The sequence below is a fragment of the Globicephala melas genome, chromosome 13, assembly GCF_963455315.2.
Source record: "Globicephala melas chromosome 13, mGloMel1.2, whole genome shotgun sequence".
Classification (NCBI taxonomy): domain Eukaryota; kingdom Metazoa; phylum Chordata; class Mammalia; order Artiodactyla; family Delphinidae; genus Globicephala; species Globicephala melas.
This window is the reverse complement of record NC_083326.1, coordinates 80121233-80140223: the sequence shown is the minus strand read 5'-3', so window position 1 is coordinate 80140223 and position 18991 is coordinate 80121233. Positions and strand designations below refer to the sequence as shown.

Genomic DNA, 18991 nt, shown 5'->3' with positions numbered 1-18991 from the left:
AGATGAGCCTCCAAGCCTCGTGTTGACTCAGGAATGTCACCCCCGGTTATCATCAGACGGAGGAAGGATTTCAGTTTCTTGGGGTGGAAGACTTTCTTTTGCTAATCAAACATTTTCCCTGAGGCTGTACTTTATATTCTTCCAGGTTTTTTCCCTTAAGTATATACTAACAAATGTAATATATGTTTTTTTAATCACAAAAAAGTTTTACTGTATCCTCTTTAGGGCATCACTATATATCATCATAGATGGCTTTCCATGGCAGAATGAATAGATCGAGTCCATTCATTTTTAGTATCTGCCTCTTGTCCCATAGTTTAGATAAATCATATTTTAGCAGTCTCTTAGTGATGGCTGTTTGGGTGATTTCCAGGGTTTCTTTTTCCCATGTTACAAACAATGCTTCATTGAATCTCTTTATCTGTCTATCTCCAAACTACTGTAAGTTCCTGTAAAATAAATCATCGGAAGCAGAATTACTGGTTCAGAGGGTATATGTTCACACTTAAAATTTTTAACAGAGATGGTCAGGTTGCCTTCCACACTGACTGTTTAAGGAAGAGATTGTATCATGTTTATTGCCCATCTCCTGTATTCTGCTGGGTGCTGAGGGAAATGCAGAAAGGATGCAAGAGGATTTCTTGCCCTCCAGGAATTTCTGTCTATGCTATGTACCTAATCCTAGGGAATGTCTGGGGTGTCTCCTTGGGTGGGTGGGTGAGTGGGTAGATTTAATTCAACTTTTCAAGCTTGCCTTGCAAACATTGCACATGGCGTTTAGGATTCATCTTTCATTGTATTGATTCTCTTGGGTAATGGGTGTAACTTCCTTAGGGCAGGGACCTTGTCCTACATGACTTACAGTATGTCTCATGCATCTTCATTGCTTTGTGGAGACATTGTAATTATAACATGTCAGGTAGTATTCGAGGATCCAATTGAGAACATTCCCCCTTTTTTGGGTGTATGAAGAATTAATAACTTTGGCATTCTATACAGGTCATGGAATATCAGCCTGGAGGGGATTTGCTGTCACTTTTGAACAGATATGAGGACCAATTAGATGAAAATATGATTCAGTTTTACCTAGCTGAACTCATTTTGGCTGTTCACAGCGTTCATCAGATGGGATATGTACATCGGTAAGTGAGGCTCCCTGGTAGTTGACTGGGGATTTGTCTGTATCACCTAAGAGTTCCTAAAATAGAGTGAATGATTTCAGCATGAAAATAATGCTTCATCCAATTTTTAGCCCATCTTCACCATAATTTACTGAAAGCAAATTTTCCAAAATGGCAGATGTTTCAGCTTACCCATTCAACAGGGAAATAGATTTAAAATTGTGACATTCTCACGTTTGCTGGTCGGATCTGTCAATGCGCCTAATAAGACCGGGAGCTCTTGCATGGGTTCTCTGGGTGCTGTGGTAGGAAAACTGAATTTGATTTGTGCAAGGAGGCAGCATACCCCGGAGGAACAGAAGTGTGTGTAGTTGTACTTCTGACCTTGCCCGTTAGTAATTGTCAAAGGTGTGCCCCCGCATCCTCGGTTGAAAAGTGTTTCTTTACATCTTCACTCAGCTAGTGTTTTACGAGCATCTGAGAATGTTGTGGGAATGGAATGATGGTTAGACCAGGAACCGCAAAATCCTGAATAGCGTCTCAGTTTTTCCATTGACTAGCCACGTGGCCTTGGGCACATCCCCTAGCTTTTTGTGGCCTTAGCTCTCCTGAGGTAAAATGTGTGTCTCGAGGAGAAATAATCCATCTAATAACATTTATTTTGTTCCCTTTCCTTCTCTGCTTCCCTTCTCCTTCCTCCCTCCCTTCTATTCTTTCTCTCTCATTCTTTTACTTAAATTTGTTTTGCAAAATGCTTATTATGTATGTCCATCAGTAGGGAGGTCTGTATGGCAAAACCACAGGCACTAAGATTCTTGGCTGAAGGAAGATCCTAGGTTAGCAGTTGCTTGATGATTGTCATAGAGAAGATAACACTAATTTGTGGCCTTGATTTTCTTACAGAGACATCAAGCCCGAGAACATCCTCATTGACCGAATGGGACACATCAAGCTGGTGGATTTTGGATCCGCTGCTAAAATGAACTCAAATAAGATGGTAACAAAATAGAATAAGATAACTTAATAGAGCTTATACTACAAAGTGTTCTGAGGTCCTCATAAATTTGGAAAACATGGGATAAAGTTGAGTGACATTCTGGAGCCCTCGTCTGTCAGTGTGTGAAATGATTTCTCTGCAGGGTGGGTGGGGATGGGGACACAGCGATTTTCCAGACTTACTTGATCTGGTACCCTTTTATGTAAAATACCTGTTAATACCCTACAAAACATTTTTAGGAACATTCTTATAGTTTGGATTAAAAGATGGGAAAATGCTTATTTTGTTTTTCCCTTCTTTTTCCGTGCTTGTTAGTAGATTGTCTTCTGTTACATTTTCTTTTTCACTTTAAATATTTTGGTGAAATGTAACCTTATTTATCTCAAATCCTCTATTTCCTATGCAATGAAATTGAAAGTAATCACCAGAAAATTTGAACCAAGCATTAAGCATTAAGAACCAAGTACTCAAAATGTCGATTCTAAATCCTGGACCTTTGGCAAAAATTAAGCTGTATTCCACATGCTAATAATTATTAAGCTGTATTCCGTGTGCTAATAGGAAGGCAAGAGGGAGCTATTGAGGTCAAGAGTGAGAATACTTTAGGAAAAAGATAAAGTAAAAGAAAATTAGAATTTAGAAACCTAATAAAGTTGGTACATACTAAAATGTAAATTTTCAGGTCAACTATGCAAAAAAATGGTAAGTCTAAGAAAAAATTGACTTAGATTTTAAGACTAACTTCCCAACTGAATCACTTGGTGATCTGGACAAATCCTTAGAAACTTGGGCTTTTATTCTTCCTCTAGAAAATACTGGGTCTAGTTAAAATGCAGAAATGAAGAGGTGAGGGGTGGCTGCGCTTCAGAATGCCTCCTGGGTCTGAGAGTTTAGTCCTTATGAAGGGCAATATATAAAATTTCCTTTTTTTCCCTCAAGTTCCTTGGAGGAAAGGTGGGTATTATTATGTTGATGTGAGGAAAAGGATCCGGGTTTTGTTAACTGTTTGCATTCCAGGGTTTGGCCTCCCTGTTCTGCAGATCTGAGGCCCACTTGACATAACTTCCTTCAGGTTCAGGCTCTTGGAAAAACAGGCTCCTTACCTTGTCTGAGGTCAGCGTTTTTCCACCTTAGCACTGGTTGTTTTTTATCCCCCCCCTCAGATTATGTGCTTATAATCTATTACACTTGATCATTACGTTAATAATTAGATTAGAGTATCAAAGAATTTTATGTTTTAAAAATTATGTACAATTCAGAAACAGGCATGAGGGCTTCCCTGGTGACGTAGTGGTTAAGAATCCGCCTGCCAGTGCAGGGGACACGGGCTCGAGCCCTGGTCCGGGAAGTTCCCATATGACACGGAGCAACTAAGCCCGTGCGCCACAACTACTGAGCCTGCGCTTTAGAGCCAGCGAGCCACAACTACTGAGCCTGCTCTCTAGAGCCCGTGAGCCACAACTACTGAAGCCCGTGTGCCTAGAGCCCATGCTCCACAACAAGAGAAGCCACTGCAATGAGAAATCCGCACACCACAACCAAGAGTAGCCCCCGCTCGCCACAGCTAGAGAAAGCCCACGCGCAGCAACGAGGACCCGATGCAGACCAAAGAAAAAAAAAAAGAAGAAACAGGCATGAAAAATTAGGTATTCAATTTAGTGGAATGAAGTACAGAAAAAAAGTTAAATCATGCAAAGTTTTATCATCTGGGATTCAAAAACCTATACCTTGCATTAATGACCTTAATAAAATCAGGCATCTAGAAATAAAATGAAGCCTAGATATGTAGTCAGCACCTCTGACATTTTGGTCTAGCGAATTCTTCGTTGGGGGTGGTACTGTCCTGTGTATTGTAGGATGTTTAGCTGCATCCCTGGTCTCTACCCACCGGATGCCAGTGACACCCTCCCCTCCAATTGTGGCAACCAAAATGTCTCCAGACATTGCCCAGTGTTCCCTGGGGGACAGAATCACCCCTGGTGGAGAACCTCAGCTGTGGACTGAGAAGCATCAGAAGGCTTATCACTTCGAGCTGGCAATGTGTGTTTGCGATAAGAAAACCTACTGAGAAAACTCCGTTATGATCCAGAGTCACTGCTTGGGAAAGAAATGGGAATAAAGAGTAAGGTCCTATCTCTGCATCTGGAATCGCTGTCTTCAGAGCCCTCGGTGGAGAGACAGGACTCCTCTTCATTTTAAATGTCTATTTTTCAGTGCTGCAAACTGCCCTTTCCAATTCTGCGAGCGGTAGCAACACTCCCTTCAGGCGGGGAGCCTCCGGAGGCACTCAGGTTTATTTGCCGCTCGATGGTCAAGGAGATAATGGCCCTCAGTCCTACACACTTGAGAATGTTGTAGCTCCTCTCCTCTTAGAGAATAGCCTCCCCAGAACTTTGTGCTCTTAGGGCCAGAATGTGACAAGCAGATGAGAAGGAATTTTTAGCACTGCTTTAAGTGCAAAGGCCCTTTTGTTATAAAAGATCAACAATTTGCAATCTAGATCAAGTATGGATACAGAACTATACTTTTTTTTTGTATTTTTGATCAGCGATGGTGGGTGAACCGTGTTTCCTTTAAATAGAATGTTTTATAGGTCTAAAGTAGGTTTTAAAAGTTTTTTTTTAGTACTCAAAATATACTGTGTAAAATATAGTTCACACTTGCTGAAATTGTTGTATGTTACCTGAAATCCATTCATCCTTTTCCCTACCACCTGCCACGTATGGTCATTGTATTTTGGATATTTGTGAATCTTAGATCTGTTGAGTTTCCCATCTTCCATTGTCTTTATATTTAAGCTTTTTAGCCAGAATGTTGCTTGGGAGTATTTTCATTATGTTCCTCCAGGTGGACCATACTGCCTGGAAGTTTGGGTGTTGAGCAGGGATGTCACCCACTTCACCTTATTAGAATCTCAGAGAATGGCAAACAGCTAACAGTTCCAGTCTGTCTCACTCAGCCCTTGTGAAAACAGTTGTAAGGAGATTATAAATAAAGAGCATTATATAGCATGTTAAGAGATAATCACTACCATTTAGCAGTTGGAAACCCATAGGAGATAGCCCTTTTTGAGATTTATGGAGGAGTGAAAAGATTTTATTACTTTTCCATGAGAGGAACAACATAGCGAGAATATTTTTTCTGGCTGCTTCTGCAGGTGTATGTTTACCCTGGGCAGCTAGAGGAGTAAAGTTAGGTTTGAAACAGTTTTACGTATAAGCATTTTTACAGGAAGGGGATTGGGAGGAGGAAGACTGGTTTTCTTACCTTCTTCTCCATCTGCTTTCTGCTTGTAAAAGAATCTGCTGGGTTAATCCCCTCCTTCCCTCCTTTCTTTTCTTTTCAACCCTCTGTCTCTCGAAAATGTGACAGACTCTTCTGTCTCCTAGTCATTTTATTGTTGTCTCCTCCTGAACTGGTATATTTTCTTCCCTGTCAATACAGGGAAAATTAAAGTTCAGTAAAACTGGGGCCTTGTCAGATGGTTATACGGCAGTCAGGCTGCGCTCCTAGTACACGGTCCCACTTTTAATATCTCACCCAGAGTAGCTGGCTGTGAATTGCCACCAGAGGATAGTGAAAGGATCTTGCAAAATCCTTATCAAGATGTGTCAGATTACATGTTGAACAGGTTTAATGTACTTGGAGGTCAGTAACTAATGGAAACTTAGGAGCCATTAATTTTCATTAAAAGTCTTTGTTAATTGATATTAATTACTGTGGTAGGAGAAGTACAGAAGGCAAGCTAGGGAATTTTTTTTTTTAATTTTGGAAATTTACAAAATTGTTAGACATAAATGTGTATAATCACATACCTGTTATGGGGCAAAAACAGTTGCAGAGTTATCCAGCTCTTTGGTAAGTCTAACCATTAGTTTGAAAATGAGGCATTGACAGTTTATACCTTTTGCTGGGTCGTGCTGATCAACATGACCCAGTCAACTTCCTTTCAATTCTTTGGTTGTGAGTAAGTGACCAAGCCCTGGGAGCTGCCATCTCCTAAGGATATTCAGGAGAACTGAATTGTCCCCAGACAATCTAGTGTGATGATAAAATAAAATCTAATACATAGAAATGATGAATATTTGAGGATTGTGTATTAATGGTTTTGCAAAATAGGCATAAAGGGTAAGCATTTAATCAACTATACCGTGGCATTACCAATACCTAGTCAAACCAAGATGTAACAGTTTTTCTTCTCTTGTTTTGATATTTTAAAGATATTGTAAAACAACTATACCCCAATTTAAAAAAAAAAAAGATACTTATTTCTAGTTGTCAGCATTCAGGATTTTTTTTTTCCCCCCAAATCTTGTAATTTAATCTCAGTTCTGTGCTGAGCTCATTAACACACACACATTAAAAGACAGAAGTCTTGGCTCAAGCTTCGCGAAATCAAGGCCTCCCCTTGACCAAAGCTACACTCATTTCCTCAAGCTTAAGGTGTCCTGTCTTAGACCAAATATTTTCTCCTCTCTCCTCACTTTAGTCCCTCAGCACAGGCCTGTGGGTTTCTTGGGTGGCGTGACCATCTAACTTTCCCAGGCATGTGTTTGCAGTGGAAGCCCTATTGCTCAAAGTGATGGCTGACTGGTGTCAAGAATAACAGTATCACACTGCTTTCTGGGTTTAGGGTTTGAAAAAAGCCTGTGATGGGCCTGAGGGAAGGGGTGAAAAGAGAGGGAGTAGGGACAATGATTTTGTTTCCTATAACAATGGGTCTTTGAGGCAGAGGAATAGACCAGATTAAAGTTTCGGGCTGGAAGAGCTTGGGTCTTTGTCACTGGGGAAAGGAGACCTCTTAGCATCTTCTCTAAACATTGACTTTCCTCTCAATCTCCATTCAAAGCAAAGCAAAGCAAAGCAAATTGACGTTCTTGATATAAAGCCCAGCCTTAAAGGTATGTGGCCATACCTATAAAATCTCTCAGCTCACTCAGGGGCAATTAACACCCTTTAATGGGGAGAGAGTTCTTTTGCACCATGTAGCTGCTGCTGTGAGAGAAGCCTTTTTAGATGTAGGGTTATTGGACAACTGGTCAACCCAATATGTGACTAACATCAGGCCCTCTCTGTTTTGATGAGGAATAAGGTTAGAGAGGTGATCCTTAGACTTCAAATTTCATGATTCAATAAAACTTCAAGACAATTTTGAAGACCAAAAGTTTGCCAGCTTACTAGGTTGCCTAGGAAGGAGTGGGGGTGAGGGGCAGAAAACATACCCTTTTCATCTGCATCATTTCAAGAAACAAGTATGTTTAAACACTAAACCAGTCAGAAGGACAAATTCTCAGAAATAAGAACAGTTCTTTAAGTGGAATATATTAGCTTTATAAAAAGACCTCGTACATTGTCCTGATATTTCTTTGTCAAGATCAGGTGCTTCGGTACCATAGGATTGGAGGGCTCTGGGTCTCTGAACAGTGGGGAGGGAACCACAGAAACGGGATTTCGGGGTGAGGAAAATGAACTCATTAACATTTGACCTCTGGTAGAAATTATTTATCATGTCTTGCCCTGCGGGGGGGCCGAATAGGAATGTTGACTCCAAATATTTAAACTTGAGATATAACACATGCTTGCAGTATTGTGTTGCCAGCTAGCTGCCAGTTTTTCAATAATGAGTAGATCTTTTAGATTCATCTTTACATGTTGTTATCGTTTTACTGTTTTCATACGTAAGAGAAGTTCTGTCATATCAGTAAGATGTATCAGGAACGACATCTTCCTTTGTAGGCATATACCCAACTCTCATTTGTGTAACTAAATGTATGTATCATCAACAACCCTGGGCCCTTTGCCTTTGGATTATATTATGTGTGTTTTTTTTTTTTTTTAAAGTTAGTGAATCATTTGCTTTTCCTGATGCTGTGCCACTTGACAGAAAGTTCAAGTGCCTGGGAGAATAGTAATCAGTGGCAAATCAGCTTATGTCTGTTGGTAATCCATTTGAGGATAATTGAAAATTTGCTGTGTTCATTTTATTTATGGGTTTCCAGGTGAATGCCAAACTCCCAGTTGGGACCCCAGATTACATGGCCCCTGAAGTGTTGACCGTCCTGAATGGGGATGGAAGAGGTGCCTATGGCCTAGACTGTGATTGGTGGTCAGTGGGAGTTATTGCTTATGAGATGGTTTATGGAAGGTCCCCATTCACTGAGGGAACCTCAGCCAGAACCTTCAGTAACATCATGAATTTCCAGGTAAAGAGCCATTATTAGATTTTGAAGTAATATTGAGAAATGTCGTTTAAAATTGTGCGAATGAAAGTTTATAATGTAAACCAGCAGTTCTGGATAATAACAACTACTTTATATAGCATTTTACGCCAAAAGCGGTTCTAAATGCTTTATTAATTGTATTATATTGACTCTCAGCTGCCAGTAATTATAAGCTTATGCCATCACTTTATGTACCATTAAAAAAGAAAAACTGCTGCCCATTAATCTAGGATATTTCATTGATTTCAGTGTTGTCAAATGTGAATAAAATGGGAGTCTTAAAATTTGTGAAATATAGTTCATTAACTTGGCGAATCCTCAAACAATCCTGTGAGGTAGATGATATTATTATTTTCATTTTACAGATGAGGAAGCCAAAGCACAGAGTGGTTAAGTAACTTGCCCAAAATAGCACAGGCAGTCTGGCTTTGAAATCCATGTTCTTATATGCAATACTGCTTAGTACTGCTGGCTGTCAAACATGGTAGTAAAAGTCAAAGACATGGATTAGAAATACAGTAATAGATACATAAAGTAGAATTAAACCTATTTTCTAATAACTGTATTTGTCACTATAGTAAGCCCATTTCTTAAGGATATGATGAATATCTATGTTTTAGTTTCAACCAAAAGGAAAAAGAATGTATTTCACAGGTTTTTATATATCATCCAATTTCTTCCTGGGATGCTTAATGCATATTTTTCTATGTATAGTACACTTTCTGTATGCTTAATACATACATACATTATTTGTTATTCCGGAGTCTACTCCTGAGTTAAAGTTTCCCCTGAGATGATGCTTGGGGCTCATTTGTTTCCTTCATTTCCATCCATTCATTCAGTAACGAGTGAATTGCACTAGGCACTGTTAGGTGTTAGGTACCAGGTTTGCAGTTATGGGCAAGAAGGAGAAAGGCCCTCTCGGCCTTCTTTCTCCATCATCACACAAATCAAAATACACCGTGTATGTGCAAAAGCAGAACACGGGGAGCACGCAGGAGGGAGTGAGTGATAGGGTGGGAGAGGGAGGCCGGGAGGTAGGCAGGGAAGAGGGGCTGAGGTTGGGGAGGGCCTTCTGGGCAGAGAGGGCAGAGTGATTTGTTCAGACAGCTTTAAATAGCTCATTGTTGTTGGTTGGCAAACAGCGAGGTGGGGAGTGTAGCTAGATGAGATGGGAGAGGGTACAGGGATCAAGTTATGAAGGGTATTGAACCCTTGCAAGGGAGCTAGGCCTATTGATATGAATAGGCTGTTTATTTTGGGAACATGTCTTTGGTCCCAAGTTAAGAGGGCATAAAACTTCCTTCTTAAAAAAAAAAAAAGAAAGAAACTTGCATATACGAGAATTACTTTTTTAACTTGGAGACATGAGAAGCTGAATTTGCTAAGGGAATAATAATTATTATTTTTTTTTGAAATAGCGGTTTTTGAAGTTTCCAGATGATCCCAAAGTTAGCAGTGAATTACTTGATCTGATCCAAAGTTTGTTGTGTGGCCAGAAAGAGAGACTGAAGTTTGAAGGCCTTTGCTGTCATCCTTTCTTCTCTAAAATCGACTGGAGTGACATTCGAAACTGTAAGTAGAGTCGTGTTCCTTCAATTCCAGTGTTGGGATTAAGAAACGCTTAAGAATGATCTGAAATTACTCTGGCCCACAGAAGCTGGTATAAATTGTATAAGTAAGGGTTTTAATTACTTATAGGAGTAGAAAAGGGTAATGATGTAGCTGTCTTTAGTAATAAGTCTTCTTTAACATTGTTGGCACAGAACTGGGTCACTTAAACAAACTCTGTGTTTATGTGGCCTTTGGATTATTACCCCTCAGTACATTAGAGGTACAGATTGATAGAGAGTGAAGGTTGTCACTTGGTTTGACAGAATTTCTTCCCAGAAGAAGAGTGGACCTAACTATTTCGTTCACAAGAATAGGAAAAAGACTCAGATTAGGCAAAGTGCCAGGGTTGCTCTGCTAATGGCCAAGCCTGCCCTAAAGCCATGAATGCCTTGCTGTGTTCGTTTGTTTCCCTCTAAAATATTTGTCTTTGCTCACAAGCATGTAAAACCTATAATGCACATGCACAGTGGATTCATTCATACATCGCCTTGTTATCCATTAGTGCAAACTAAATTCATTAAAAACAAAGACCTGATTTATTATCAACAAATGCAAAATGCTTGGTGTTTTACAAATTGGTGGGTTTTTTTCAACCTTTTTATTCTTGGATGTGTTGTTGATTGAATGTGATCTAATGACCTGACCCAGTGATTAGTGTAGATTAGGGTCTGCAGGAAAGCAGTTGGCCTGGTTGAGTGTTTGATTTTTAGTGATTTCCCTTCTGATAGGGAAATGGAATCCATTTCTAGGTGTCAAAACCAGGCTTCTAGTTGGAGCTGTATTGTAATTATAACCTCTTGTACCTTCAGCTGGAATGTATGAGTTGGGTTAACAGGCAGTATTGTCCATTTTGATGGTTTCTCTGACCCCCTGCCAAAATATTTAAGTAGGCTGTATTTCCATAAATTGCTCTTGGCATTTTTTTTTCTTCCGTGAGCGACATCACTGTATTTTTCAAATCTTTAGGCACCAACCCCCACATCTCCAAGGTTCAGAGCTTTTAACCAGCAATACGTTTTTTGTTTTTTCTGGCTGCGCCGAGTGGCTTGTGGGATATTCGTTATATCCTGACCAGGGATTGAACCTGCACCCTCAACAGGGAAAGCACCGAGTCCTACAGGACCACAGGACCGTCAGGGAATTCCGAAATTCCCGCAGCAATATGTTTTCAGTGTGGTCTTCCTTTTTTGCTTTTGGAAAGATTTGAAACAGTTTCTTTTTGATGCTGCTCAGATACTTAATCTTTTCTGGCATTACCTCATCTCTGTAATCTTGAATAAGAAAGTTCATTTTTTTATGCCTGCCCTTGCCGATGGTGTCTAATAATGTATCTTCACTCTAGTAAGTCAGTGAACGGTGATTAATTACACAGGTAACTTTATTCTGTATTTTGGTAAACCTTGATGATGTTTTTGGTATCATGTCAGAATTCTCCGATTTCGTTCTAGTCTTTTCCTCTCAGGCTGTTTATTGGTTTTAGGCTTGTTGGGCTTACGAGGGTAAGTACTGTTCTGTAAATTATAATACATAGTGCCCAGGGAGGATATGTGTTGGGGCAGAGCGTGGCCCCTGCTGTCCATCATGAGGCCCATCTTGTGGAAGGTCGTGGTTATCACTGGGATGAGGTGACTCTGGGATGGGTCACTGCAGTCTTGGTCATCTTCACACTTGTTGCCTCCACACTTGACTCACCATGTCTCCTGTGGTCCTGCTTAAATGTTTCCGTATCCTGATAAATATCCACTTAGTTTTTCCTTATCTTTAACACGTGTTTCTCCCCCTCCTACACCCAGTTCATATGAGGGAATTCTCATCCAGCTGAATCCTGATTCTTTTTAAACTTATTTTTTAAAATAAAAATTGTGGGCTTCCCTGGTGGCGCAGTGGTTGAGAGTCCGCCTGCCGATGCAGGGGACGCGGGTTCGTGTCCCGGTCCGGGAAGATCCCACATGCCGCGGAGCCATGGCCGCTGAGCCTGTGCGTCCGGAGCCTGTGCTCCACAATGGGAGAGGCTACAACAGTGAGAGGCCCGTGTACAGCAAAAACAAAAAACAAAAACCAAAAAAAACAAAAAAATAAAAATTGTATATATTTAAGGTGCACGACATAGTGATTTGATATACATATGTAATGGTGGAATGATTACTACAGTGAAGCTAATTAACATAGTTTCCTCCCTCCCTCCCTCCTTCTCTCTCTCTCTTTCCCTCCTTCTCTCTCTCTCTCTTTCCCTCCCTCCCTTTCTTTTTTCTTTCTTTTATGAGAGAGCACCTGAAATCTGCTCTCTTAACAAATTTTCAGTATTCACTACAGTATTATTAAGTGTAGTCATCACACTGTACATTAGATCTCTAGGACTTGTTCATCCTACATCACTCCAACTTTGTACTCTTTGACTAGAATCTCCCCATTTCCCCCACCTCCCCACCCCAGTAACCATCTTTCTACTCTGTGCTTCTATGTATTCGACTTTTTTAGATTCCACATATGAGTGAGATCATGTAGTTTTTTTCTTTCCATGTCTGTCATATTGCCCTTTGCACCGTGACCTCCAGGTTCATCCATATTGTTGCAAATGGCAGGATTTCCTTCTTTTTTTTAAGACTGAGTAATATTCCATCACACATATGTAAATAATCCATTCGTCCACTGATGGACACTTAGGTTGTTTCCATATCTTGGCTACTGTGAATAATGCTGTCATGAACGTGAGAGCACAGATAGCTCTTTGAAGTACTGATTTCATTTTCTTTGGGTGTATACCCAGAAGACGGATTCCTGGATCACATGATAGTTCTATTTTTAGTTCTCTGAGCAACGTCTATACTGTTTCCATAGTGGCTGCACCAATTTATATTACTACCAACAGTGCACAAGGAGTCCCTTTTCTCTACATCCTTGCCAATAGTGATTATCTCTTATCTTTTTTTTTTTTTCCCCGGTACGCGGGCCTCTCACTGTTGTGGCCTCTCCCATTGCGGAGCACAGGCTCTGGACGCGCAGGCTCAGTGGCCATGGCTCACGGGCCTAGCCGCTCCGCGGCATGTGGGATCTTCCTGGACCGGGTAACGAACCCATGTCCCCTGCATCAGCAGGTGGACTCTCAACCACTGCGCCACCAGGGAAGCTCCTTATCTCTTATCTTTTTGATGATAGCTATCCTAACAGGTATGAAGTGATATCTCATTGTGGTTCTGATTTGCATTTCCCTGATGATTAGTGATGTTGACCACCTTTTCATATACCTGTTGGTCATTTGTATGTCTTCTTTAGAAAAATGTCTTTTCATGTCTTTTGCCTTGAATCCTGATTCTAAAACTCTAACAGAAACTCTTGGTGTGTTTTTTTTTATAAATTTATTTTATTTATATACTTTTGGCTGTGTTGGGTCTTCGTTGCTGTGCACGGGCTTTCTCTAGTTGCGGCGAGCGGGGGCTACTCTTCGTTGCGGTGGGCAGGCTTCTCATTGTGGTGTCTTCTCTTGTTGCAGAGCACAGGCTCTAGGTGCGTGGGCTTCAGTAGTTGTGGCATGTGGGCTCAGTAGTTGTGGCTCATGGGCTCTAGAGTGCAGGCTCAGTAGTTGTGGCACATGGGCTTAGTTGCTCGGCAGCATGTGGGATCTTCCCAGACCAGGGCTCAAACCCATGTCCCCTGCATTGGCAGGCGGCTTCTTAACCACTGAGCCACCAGGGAAGTCCCTCTTGACGGTTTTTAAAATATAAGTCCCAATACAGTGGTTCAGAAGAGTCATGAAATATGTTTGCCTTAAATAAAATTTCTTGTAATTTATTTTCTTTCTAAGATGAATTAATTGATTATTTTAATTTTTATTTCTTGGCCGCATTGTGCAGCTTGCAGGATCTTAGTTCCCTGACCAGAGGTTGAACCCAGGCCCCTGGTAGTGAAAGCGCTGAGTCCTAACCACTGGACCATCAGGGAACTCCCAATTTCTTGCAGTTTAAATAAACGTTTTACTTTGGAATAATATCAGATTTATAGAAAAGTTGCAAAGATAGTACAGAGAGTTCCCACCTACGCTTCTCCCAGTTTCTCTTAATGTTAGCATCCTACATAACAATACCGCATTTGTCAAAATAGGATTAGCATTAGTACATAACTATTAATTAAACTTCGACTTTATTCCAGTTTCCCCACACATGTCCCTTTTCTGTTCCAGGAATCAACCCAGGGTACCATATTGCAATTAGAATGTATGCAGTAGATATGACTTATCATGGCTGAGATGCTTGTGTAGCTCAGCCAGTGGGTGGGATCTCCATGCCCACTGAGGATTGGGAGGGCCTTTCCCTGGAGGTTCCATGGCATCCCTGACTGCACAGAGTGCTATGGTATTCATTTTCAGTGTCTCCTAGCAGATTTTATTGCTTTCCACCAACCTCTGATCCTTGTGTATTTGCAATCAACTCAGGGTTTGTGATTGAAAACATTGCTGGACTCCATACCATTTGAGCTATTTTCTACTAGGTAACTCTAACAGAAATTATGCCTTTGTTTAGTCCTGTTTCTCACACACATTGAGTGACTCTCATCAACCAAAGCACTTGAAGTCATTAGGTTTCCCGAGTTCCTAGTTGCTGCTCACATGCCTTGTGGTTCCAGGCTGTTGCATATTTCCACACACGAGACTGTCTCTTGATGAAAGCAACATTAGCCTTTCTGCTATTTCACCGCTAATTCTTCTTTTTCTTGTTGTAACCAATGAAAGGAAGTAGTGCTTAACACAACAGGTAATAGTCTTCTAAAACTCATTATCTCAAGAGGTGGTCCTGGCAGGATATATAAATGCAATTTAAAAAGGGTTTGGGCAAGTTCATGAGTGACAGAATTGGGAGTGGCTACTGGGAGAAACTAGGACATGCCTTGGCTTTGACCCCTGAGGTCAGATGGAGCATCTGCACCTTCTTGGGTCCGGCCCCTTGGAGTTGCTGTGGGCAACACCACCTGAATCAGGAATCTGACCTAGTTCAGGAGTGTTTATTCTCCCAGCAAGTCAAGAGCTCTCTGATGCGTTACTGCCACTCTCATGGGTTACCGTGCACCTATTACCCTGATGTTTCATTCCCAGCCTCATGCGATCAGATGTAAAGTTGAGTTTTTAGCTGCTTATTACTATAATTTCAAGGCTGCTTTCCAAGTTTTAGTAGGGGGCCTCTTAAGTATACTAGCTGCCCCGAGCTGTGCAATTCCAGTGATGTTTCAGATATTGGGCAGGAGTCTGATTGTACCCCCCGCCTGATTTTCTGGGCTTCTGGAAAGTTGAAGCCAATCAGACCCCCTCTTTCGTGCCTTTGGGGTTATGTCTACCTTTCCTGGCATCATGCACCTGTTAGTGTCAATGGGAGAGTTTTACTGTCAGGTGTGCCCTTCTACTCACATCTTTTTAAATGTCTTCCCCCAAAGGCATAGTGACGTCAACGGAACCAGCATGCTTGCACCTTTCATCCAAACCAGCCAAGTCTTGACAGTGAGAAACGCTTAATGAGAGTGTTGATTGTAGGTTGTTTCCTAGAGCATCTATGGCTAATGCTCTAGAGAACTTGTTTTGTCTGTTGCTTATGACTCGGCCTTCTTCTCTTGAATCATCTTCCTTTTACTCTTCTCAGAAAGGCACAGTTCTTGCAAAATCACTCTTGAGTTTCCAGGTCCTTAGCATTTGTTACAGAGAGTACGTTTCATTTCCATCCGGTAGTGACTCAGTGGTGGTCGTGTGCTGATCTGCCTTGAGATTTTCCCCTGCTGAAGAGGTTCCTTTGTCGTTGATCATTATTCACTACCTGGCCCCCGAACGGCTGTAGTGAAACCGCAGATGCACAACCCTGTGATCACTCTATAAACCTGAGGGATGATGGCCTTTGGTTTAAAGGAAAGGGAGTCTATGGCTTCCTAGCCTCAGGTGAAATTCTCACTTATTGTTGCGTGTAGAAATCAGCACCGTGAGACTCACTGGGTGTTTTATTTCAGTCCTTCAGTCTGATAGGAAACACTGGTTAAGTAGCAACTGTTTGGTGACAACCACCAGTTATTTAAGTATATTATGCTACGTTACTTCAAAACAATTCAGAGGTAAGAATTATTGTACCCATTCTACAGATATGTACACTGTGGTAACTTGTCTCAGGTCATACAGCAAGTGAGAGAGAGGGTCTATATTTGAGTTGAGGTCTGGGTGGTTCTAGATAGAGCCCGTGCTCTTAGAGCAATACCATGCATGCCTTAGCGTAAATAATTGTTATTAGTCATGTTTGTGTTGATGACAAATAATAAACCGCTCTTTAGTCTCTGTGTCTGTTCAAGCACATTTGGAATTTGTAGCAATTCTGAATCTACAAGATTCTTCATGATATCTGAGTGCTACATGCTAAGTGCTGTGTGCTGTGTGCTGTGTTAGGTGCTGTAGCTCTATTGATGAATAAATTTGGATACACCCCTGCTTTCAGGGAACGTACAGTCTAAGTTATAGGTCCCTTGCTTAAATAGAGCTGTAGTCCTGTTTAAATTGCCATACCACATAATGGTAGGAAGTTTGGGAACTCCCTGGTGGTCCAGTGGTTAGGACTCTGCACTTTCACTGCCGTGGGCCCAGGTTCAATCACTGGTTGGGGAACTAAGATCCTGCAAGCTGTGTGGTGTGGCCAAAAAACCAAAAAAGTAGAAAGTTGAATGCTTAGTAGGTCACCCACTGGCTTACTGAACCACATATGCTTGATCTTAAACAAAATGTAGACTGTGACCCAGTGACCCCTTCCCCATATACAGCATCTCCTTCTTTCTGCTAATCTATTACCCTCCCCATACCTCAGATCTAGCCTGGGAAAGGACCACGTTGGATCGATGACTCACTTCTAAAAATTTTTTTTTTATAAAGCTGTTTTCTTTCTTTATTTATTTATATTTTATTTATTTATTTTTGGCTGCATTGGGTCTTCGTTGCTGCACGCGGGCTTTCTCTAGTTGCTGAGAGTGGGGACTACTCTGTTGTGGTGCACGTGCTTCTCATTGCGGTGGCTTCTCTTGTGGAGCACAGGCTCTAGGCGTGTGGGCTTCAGTAGTTGTGGCATGCAGGCTCAGTAGTTGTTGCGCATGGGCTCTAGAGCGCAGGCTCAGTAGATGTGGTGCACGGGCTTTGTTGCTCTGTGGCATGTGGGATCTTCCTGGACCAGGGCTTGAACTCGTGTCCCCTGCATTGGCCGGCGGACACTTAACCACTGCGCCACAGGGAAGTCCTCACTTCTAAAATTGTGATTTATAGTCTCAAGGTGAATTGAGAGGACTTGATTCATGTTTTCTGTTTATTCTAGGTTATGTAGTTTCTCAGCCTCGACACTGTTGACATTGAGGACCAGGTAATTATTTGTTCAGAGACTGTTCTGTGAATTGCAGGATGTTTAGCAGCACCCACAGATGCCAGTAGCACTCTGCCCCCTGTGGCAACCCAAAATGTCTCCAGACATTTGCCCAGTGTCCCTTGGTGGGTACAGCGGCTCCTACTTGAGAACCATTGTTTTAGAAGGATTGGTCAGATAGTTACCAGGAGAGAGAATATCGCAGTAATCAGAGTCACTCAAGACTGCCATTGCTAACCAGCAGTGGAACTGTAGTCTGGGGTCAGGGGGACCCTGCTTCACTGAGTGTGGTCCATGGACCAGTGGCATCAGCATCACCGATATCACCTGGGAGCTTGTTAGAGATGCAGACTCAGGTTCCCCTCCACCCCAGACCTGCTGAGTCAGAAGCTGCACTTCAGTAAGATCCCTAGGAATAAAATTTCTGTGTGTAGCATTTGTGAAGCCCTGCAAAAGGAGAAAACGAGATCTGTCAGCCTGAGAGTTTCTTGTGCATCTTGGCTGGGTTCTCCTCATTTTTTCCACTGGGCTCAGGGTAAGGGGAGACCGCTTTTTGGCTAAGGACTTCCCCGGGTGGATGGAAATGCTTGGAAATGCTGGATTTTAGGTTCTGCTTTTGATGAATTTAAAGCTTTTCTTTCAGATGGACTGTACATCCTTCATATCTTTCGAGATGGTGGTTTAACTTAATCTCTTCCTGCTGATAGCAAATAGGTGGTTGTATAAAAGGCATTTGTATGCCTTCTACCCACTGCCCCCACCATTACTCTTGTCCCATATTTACTTTTTTTCTTTTTAATTGAAGTATATTTTGGTTTGCAATGTTGTGTTGGTTTCAGGTATACAGCATAGTGATTCAGTATTTTTGCAGATTATGTTCTATCATAGGTTATTACAAGGTAATCAGTATAATATTTACTTTCAATTAATGATGGATTACATTTCCTTCATTATCACTTTTTAGGTGTGTATTATATTGCCGTGCCCTTTACTGAGTACCTACTATGTGCCTGGGGCCCTGCAAAGCACACTATGCATATTATTGTCCTATTTACTCCTCCTAAAACCTCTATGAGGCAGACACTATATTTGGGCCCACAGTACAGATGAGGATACTGAGGCCTAAAGAGATGAAGCCACTGGCAAAGGACCAGTAGTTGAACCAGTAGTTGGCAGTGGTAGGAGTCTAACTCAGGTCTCCCTGACTCCAAATTCACTTTGCTTTATTTTGGGCCGTGCCGTGCAGCTAGTGGGATCTTAGTTCCCTGACCAGGGATTGAACCCAGGCCCTTGGCAGTGAGAACGTCCTAACCACTGGACCGCTAGGGAATTCCCAAGTTCAATTTGCTTTTTAAAAATTTATTTGAAAAAGCAGTACAGTCCATGATAAAAAAAAAAAAAAATTCAAGCAACACAGAAGGTTAAATAGTGAAAAATTGTCTCCTTCCCACCACATGCCCAGTGCCTCTCCCTAAAGTGAACCATTATTGTCAATTTCTTGTGTAACTTTCCAAGACATTCTGTATGCTAATATAAACACCAGTATAGTCTGTACTCAACTGCATTGTTATACTGACTCCTAAGAATTCCGGAGTTTTTATTGTCAGGCTGTTTTCCTGCATCATTGAAATAAATGAAGGAGAAGTCTTTGTACAATCCCACCATGTTTATACT

The 18991-nt window shown here is 41.5% G+C and overlaps 1 protein-coding gene across 1 annotated transcript in view; it reads left to right on the top strand.

Moving 5' to 3' along the window:
* Window positions 1-18991, top strand: part of CIT (citron rho-interacting serine/threonine kinase) — a 171074-nt gene that overhangs the window by 30519 nt on the left and 121564 nt on the right. Inside the window, 4 exon segments of the mRNA XM_030860370.2 lie at window positions 1000-1142; window positions 2025-2118; window positions 8118-8321; window positions 9761-9914. Coding sequence (XP_030716230.2) covers window positions 1000-1142; window positions 2025-2118; window positions 8118-8321; window positions 9761-9914 — 595 coding nt within the window.